This window comes from Antennarius striatus, chromosome 10 (genome assembly GCF_040054535.1).
Source record: "Antennarius striatus isolate MH-2024 chromosome 10, ASM4005453v1, whole genome shotgun sequence".
Taxonomy (NCBI): Eukaryota; Metazoa; Chordata; class Actinopteri; order Lophiiformes; family Antennariidae; genus Antennarius; species Antennarius striatus.
The window spans coordinates 18,024,471-18,031,999 of NC_090785.1; the positions used below are offsets into that span (position 1 = coordinate 18,024,471).

At 39.7% G+C, this 7,529-nt stretch overlaps 1 protein-coding gene across 1 annotated transcript; it reads left to right on the forward strand.

The window, feature by feature from the left end:
- The first annotated feature begins 94 nt into the window (after positions 1–94).
- On the forward strand, positions 95–6,624 carry sybl1 (synaptobrevin-like 1). Its single transcript, XM_068324988.1, has 8 exons — positions 95–237; positions 640–817; positions 1,472–1,529; positions 1,887–2,024; positions 2,514–2,604; positions 4,891–4,958; positions 5,113–5,205; positions 5,358–6,624. The coding sequence occupies exons 2-8, from the start codon at positions 672–674 to the stop codon at positions 5,424–5,426; spliced, it is 663 nt and encodes a 220-aa protein (XP_068181089.1). The 5' UTR covers positions 95–237; positions 640–671; the 3' UTR covers positions 5,427–6,624.
- The last annotated feature ends 905 nt before the right edge of the window (positions 6,625–7,529 follow it).

Here is a 7,529-nt window from a genome sequence, read left to right on the forward strand (position 1 = left end):
GGAAGTTAAAATGTAGTTCATTTAGCAACTAAATATCATTGCGTACAGTGGGTGAATGGTGTGTTATGAACTACATAACCCGGCGGAAAAGAAAATCTGTTTCCGGTCTGAAGGTCTGGGCGAATTGCAATCAGAAGTCACTCGAAAGGGATTAGCTAGTTTGCTAGCGGAGGAAATTCCCTTGGATACTGGGATTTGCGGTAAATTAACTGCTTTTAAAGGCACTGGCACATCGAGGTAAAGTTATTTCAATTGCTTTACTTTCAAATATATTAGCTTTCGTAGCAACGGCAGTTGATATTGCGACAAACAACACACCTATCGCTGAACATCAACATTAGCTAGCCTGTTGTTATTCACCCAACGTTTCCTTTCGTTCGTTGTCATTTCTCAGCTGGATCTTTTATTAGCTAATATGTATTCATCTAAAATACGTTTTAATTCTATCCCAGTATTAGGTTTACACAAATACTTTCCTTTTAATTTTTTTGCGCCAAATGCAGGCGTTAAATCGAACGTTTTTTTTTTTGTTTTGTTTTTTCAAGAGTCGGTCTCTGTTAAGCAATTTCCTCTTTCCGCAGCCCACATTGCTTGTCTTCACCCATCAGAAACCAGTCACTGTTTGCCATGTGTTGACAGGTAGGACCTGAGCCGGAACACCTGCTGTCTCCATGGCAATCCTGTTTGCTGTGGTGGCTCGTGGAACCACCATCCTGGCAAAGCATGCCTGGTGCGGCGGCAACTTTCTGGAAGTCACTGAACAAATATTGGCCAAAATCCCATCAGAGAATAACAAATTGACCTACAGCCACGGCAGGTAGGATTTGTGAGCAGTTTCTTATACATTCACGTCTCACTTGCGATAAGACAGACCTACCTTCCTTTAGATCCAACTTTTTTTGCCCCTCAAAGTAAATCTTCAGCAGCTGTCAACTATAACTGTGCACACACAATATTAAGCTACCATTGGCAAAAATGCTTCTAATGTCCCCTTCGTCCTAAATGGTGAAATTCTTAGTTTTGACTGAGCGTTGATAATGCAGGTTATTTTGGTCTAGAGGACTTGGTTTGATTCTCCAGTGTCTTATGCACACTTATTTAAACCCTTAATGTAAAAAGTGTTTGAATTCACTTTTTACTGATTATTACACTGTATATAACTATGAAACCAGTCATTTCCCATGTGTTTACTTACATTTTGATGGCATAACTCGTATGTTGAGATTCAGCGTGGACTGCCCCAGCTTGTCACGCAAACCACATTTGTAAATCTCTAGATCACAAAACACTCAGATATCAGAAACTAGAGATGATGCAATGCAGGAAGCAACTTCAAGTACTGTAATCAAGTGATATTACATGTCGCAGAAGCACAAAGCAATGTTTTGTTTATCGTGTTAGAGTGGTATAAAACTGTGTTGTTTCCGTTTTTGCTTGTAATGACATATTTTGTCCTTATTCTTTTTTCTAGCTATCTTTTCCATTATGTCTGCCATGACCGAATAATATATCTGTGTATCACGGATGATGTAAGTATATATAATTGGCATGGATACTTGTACAATTTTTTTTTTTATTTTAGTGGTGATGATCAAGAAGGTCTTATTTGGCGATGCTGTCTTATCTGCTCTTGAGTTTTGCAACATGGAGCAAAAAACCTGTTATTTAAATGAATATTAAAAATAGAAAATATAATTTATGTTGACTAACCCTGTCACCCTGTCAATTTGTTATTAGTGCGTCCAAATACATTTCTAACCCATATTGTAAAGAAATTAATTCACTATATTACTACTGAAGGAAGAGTTATATACTGAGAGATGCATATTTAATATATAAAAATATCAATTAAAATTAAGTTTTGATTTTTTTTGTTGTCCTTTAAGGACTTTGAAAGGTCGCGTGCCTTCAGCTTCCTTAGTGAAGTCAAAAAGCGCTTCCAGACGACGTACGGGTCCCGAGCACAAACAGCACTGCCTTATGCCATGAACAGTGAGTTCTCCTCAACGCTGGCAGCTCAGATGGTGAGTATGACAAAAATGTAATCTTATTCAGCCACCTATAGAGCTCTGTGACGGCTTATATTTCTATGGTTTCAAAGCCTTGGTGTGTGACCAACATAGGGTGTTAGGTGTACAGCCCTCTACTTGGAGGGAGGGAGGGACGAAGGGAAAGGTATGTCTCCCTGCTCTTGGCCAGACTTCTCAGAGTATATTTTACAATTAGTAAATTTTAATGCAGCATTACTGCCAGAAGTTAGCAGTAATACAATGGTTGTTTGAATAACACACTATTGCCACTAGGTGCTGTTAAAACAGATGTGCTACTTTACCACCAACAAAAACATGCCCACAGCTGTCATAAAGTCCATAGTGGAAAAATAAAGTCAAATAGTGCCTTGAGATGCCCATCCCTGATTCCATAAAAACATTTACAAATTTACTATCATAAAATATACCTACCTCTTTTTTCCATTTCCCTTTTTCCATCTATCTTTCTGTGTTTGCCTGTAGAAACACCATTCAGATCCAAGAGTAACCGATCGTGTCACTGAGACTCAGATGCAAGTGGATGACCTGAAGGGCATTATGGTTCGTAACATCGGTAAGTAGTAGTAATAGTAGGACCTCTGTTTAATATGATGCTATATTACCTCTTTAAGGCAGAACAAACCTACTAACGCTTTCTGGGGTCTGGCCTCTCAATACTCGGAAAGGGTAGGATCAAAATTCCTGAGAAATGCCAGGAGTCAAATGACTCCTCAGAGGTCATGGGTGTTTAACAGCGACTAGTCTGATGAAATGATCATGACATCCATGTGGATATGCTAACTTTCCGCCTTTTTTTTGGCACAATTCAGTGATGCACTTTAATGTTTGTGTTTAAAATTCTGTTCCATTCCTCTTCCCCAAAGTCCAATGTAAATGTCAAAGGTCCCATATTATACACGTCCAACTACACTGTATTTGAAATGTATTGCCCCAAAGTGATCTGTGGTCTTTACTTTCAGCTATATAAAAGTTGCTCAAATGAGCTCTACTGACATTTTTATGGCATGAACCATTAAATTCTAATGAGCCCCTTCTGTCATTGCCTGCCTTGCATGCTACATAACCCTCTCACTGACAGGATGTGGCTTCACCTCGTGGACGAACATATCCTTTCCCGGGGAGAGGCGAGTGTTCTCACGCAAACAGAGCCAGGCTATGCAAATCACTCCTGTCATTATGTCAGGACGGACGTTGATTCTGATCAGTGTTTTTGAGCAGTGTTCCACCAGTTTGTGGCTGTACAGTCAATACAGGACCCTTTTTTTCCACATTTGTGGGGCAAAAAAGTATTTAGTCAGCCACTGATGTTCAAGTTCTCCTACTTAAAAAGATGAGAAACGTCTGTAATTTTCACCACAGGTATACGTCCACCATGAGAGACAAAATGAGAAAAAACTTGTGGAAATGACATTGTGGGATTTTTAAAGAATTTCTTGGTAAATTATGGTGGAAAATAAGTATTTGGTGACCCACCACCAACCAGATTTCTGGGTCTTGCAGACCTGTGACCAGTTAGCGGCTAGCTCAAAGTATTAGAAAATTGACCAAAAATATCTTTGAATTGGAGAGACAGAACCAAGTTCGCCACCTCCTTATCATCTCAGAGGATGAAACCACCCATTATGTAACAGAGAAATCTTGTTTTTTGTTGTTTTACTCTATTCTTCACAAAGTGCTGCTCAGCAGTTGCAAACATCTTAGAGGTGTATTACCACCACCCTCTGGAGATAGTGCTGCATTACAACCAGGTTCAAAGAAAAATGATAGTCCCACATATTAAAAGATTTTTATCAAGGCTCATCCCTTTTTTAAAAATTGCAACACCTCAGTGACCTACAACAGTAAATCCCTGCTTTGACAAGAACTACTACTGTAGTCGTACTAAACAGGCCATTTCTAAATGGGTCTGTCCTTGTTCTGTGCTGATGGACTTTTAAGCGTACAATATTTACTTTCTGGCTGCCCCCCCAGCAACTCACATGCCAGCTTTTAAGTAGATCAGATGAATGGATGTCATGATTGGCAAAAGAGAAAACAGACAAAACAAGAGAATGTCTTGCTTTCTGGTACGATGTATGAATAACTAAAGAGGACTAGGAAAGTGAATTTACAAATTCTACTGTAGCAGCACCATGACCCACCCTACCTCTGATTGGCTTATGATGATGATGATGATGAACTTTGCTCGATGAGACATATCACTGCCATACCAAGTCAGGTGTGGCCCATTGTGTCATCATAGTAGGATGTATTCAAAATCCTGGATTTGTATTGTCTTATTAGAAGGCTGCACATTCTAAAACTTGACCTCAGCCATTAACCATTCTGCCTGAGTTACTACAGAATGCATGCTTTAAGTACTTCCTGATTGTGACTGAGCGTTCTCGGGGCAACAGAGGTTGCATACTATGTATTTAAGGCCTCATACAGGCCTAGTCACGCGTTAAGCACCATGTCGGTGGCTGCTGGAGGATTGTTTTTTGCTCTGCAGCTGGTGAAGAATTCGAGGAGCGCAATACGAATTGATGCACCAAGTCAGATATAATCTAGATTCAAAGCAAAGTTCTTCAGTACTTCACAATACAATGCAACAGTATTGTTTCAGTGTACTATATCTGTTGTTATTCTACCCCCTAGGAATTGTATTTTTGTGCAGTATTGTAATATACAAATTTCAGACGTACTGAAGTTTTAATGTCTGTGATGTTTGTTTGATAGAATATCATTATGATGGATTTTATCTGTACAATTCTTTGACTTTGTCTGTGTGTGTGTGTGTGTGTGTGTGTGTGTGTGTGTGTGTGTGTGTGTGTGTGTGTGTGTGTGTGTTACTATACAGACTTGGTTGCTCAGCGGGGAGAAAAGTTGGAATTGCTTATTGACAAGACGGAAAATCTGGTTGATTCGGTGAGTATAGAGCCAAGTCTTTCTTTCTTCTGCCATTTGCATTCAGATATTCAGTAGTTTGCAGTATAAAAGTTGAAATTCTGGCAATAATTAACCAGGGAACTTATTTAAAAAAATGTCATCACTAACATTATGGTCTCTCTGTTACATTTAGTCGGTCACATTTAAGACTACAAGCCGTAACCTGGCACGAGCCATGTGTATGAAGAACCTTAAGCTGACTCTTGTCATCGTGCTGGTGTTCCTGGTGAGTACAGACAGAAATGGTGACGAATGGCATGTGCTTGTATCAGCGGTGTGTGTCTGTTATCATTTTATTTCACAAAAAAAAACCATTTCCCCAGTTTACTTGTCATCCATGGATTGACTTCTGAGCTGATTTCATGTCTCTTCTTCCAGACGGTCGTTTACATTATTGTGACTGCTGCCTGTGGAGGTCTCAGCTGGCCCACTTGCGTCAGGAAATGAAATTAGACGTAAAAGGGGAGACGAAGTTAAAAAAAAAAAGAATATGAGAAGACGTTCAACTGCAGTGGATACAAAAGGGGACACATCTATCCTTCCTTTACTTCTCTAGAGTTCAAATCGTCAGAAGACAAGCTGCTTCGTACCCTGTCACTTTCCTCACTCTTTCATGACAGTGGAAACATTGTCTTGCCTTCTGTACAAGGAGTCTCACCTCTTATCTAAACTAATGGACAGCAGCCATATGGCTTAAAAATGATGAGGAACGTCATTCATGTCTTACTGTAATCTAGTAAATTCATCTTCCCTCATGCACTTGGTGGTCTGGCATGTCAGTTTCTGAAACTCATGCACTGTCTACGTAATCTTCATACCGATCACTGGAATGAGCTACAAAGATTGCGTTAGTTATTTGTCCTGCATTTTCTTTGTCGTGAACAGAGACATGTGGGATCTCCAAGTGTTGGTTTTATTTACAGTGAGATAAAGATCTGTCAAGGCGGACTTTAAAATGCCGCTGTAATGTGAGTTAATCTTTGACAAAACGGATTAGTGCAAAGTATGTTTCAAGTGGCATGTGTCTAAGAAACCACATTTATGGTGTGTCATGGAACAGGTTTTCTGATATTCTCGCTTTAATACTAAGCACAGTTGTATAATCAAAATGGATGTCGTAAAATGCCAGATATGATGATACCAATAAACAATGTATATCTAATTTATATTCCTGATTCAAAATGGTCCTCTCAAGAGAACAGTCTCACCTTTTCCTCAACCTTTAAAATGTTCCTCACTGTGTCAATGTTCTTTCTGTTAACACAATGCACTTTCTACTGTGTACATAGGTTCGCTTCCTGACATCTTATGGTTTATGATTGTGTAATTATTTAATTATTGTACATTCAGACTTGAAATAATAAAATCTGATAGTAAGGCTTGTTTGTTCTCTCCAGATAAAAACATTTTTTTTAACTTTTGAATTCCGTTTTTTTTTTTTTTTTTTTTCCTTCATTATTGTAGGAACCTAAATGATGGAAGCGCATTCAAGCTTTCATCAACTGTGGTAATTTCATTCATTGTATTGTTCCCTATCTCAATATGCGTGTTAATCACATTTGCCGGACTTTTATTTTGGTGAGTCGCTGACACGTGCTTTACTCACATCAAGATGTACCAGATATGAAGGGGATGTTTAGGGAGTAAAAGTATTCGGGATGACTTGGGGTTCGTTTGTTTATTCTTTTATGAAACTTTTTTTTTATTTTTTATTTTTTTATTAATAATATCTTCATAACCGTGACGTACCTGCGACATTAACCCTTCACCGCGATGCTCTTATTAAGAGCGACCAGGTGAAACTAATTGCTCATCAGACGCGGGTAGCGCGCGCCCCTGCGTGACGCCGGCTGGAGACGCACAGGTAACGTTCACATCACGGTGTCCATTTAACCAGCATTGTTTTCACGTCTCCATCACCTCTTGTGTTTTTGCTGTCGGGTAAGTAACAAGGAAGCTTCCCCCCCCCCCCCCCCGTATCCTGTTGCGCATTATTTGTCTACTCTTCTTATTTACGCTACGCGGAGTCCCATCTGTCAGCTGGGTGACGCTGAGCTAGCTAAAAGTTGGTCGTACCGTTTTTATCGTGCTAATCTTTTCAATTGTTCCGGAGCTGGTGTGTCCTGTGTCGTCTGTCAAACCATTTATGGGCTTTGAAAGCGTGTTTTGTTGGTGTGGCCCCCTCACTGTTTACTCCTGTCTGAATACAGATCCCACTGGAGGAAACCCCACACTGATAACCCGTCAGTCAGGCGCTGCGGTGGACATTCGGATCAGAAAATGTATGAATGGATCAATGTGTCCTAGAGACACCCAGTAGTTGTGCTGCGTGTTATCAGACGGAGTCAGCTTCCTTTGCATCTGCAGTAAAGCTACAGTAGTATAACTCCATGATCACTTTCCACGTTGACCTGTAGGGTTCTCAAATAGACAAGTGACAGAAATGTTACAGAACTTCAATCTGGTCTACTGTAGATCGAATTCGAACATAATTTTTAATACTAATAGAGTTATGGCCCTTTAAGTCAAAATATGCTGTTTTGCCATCTG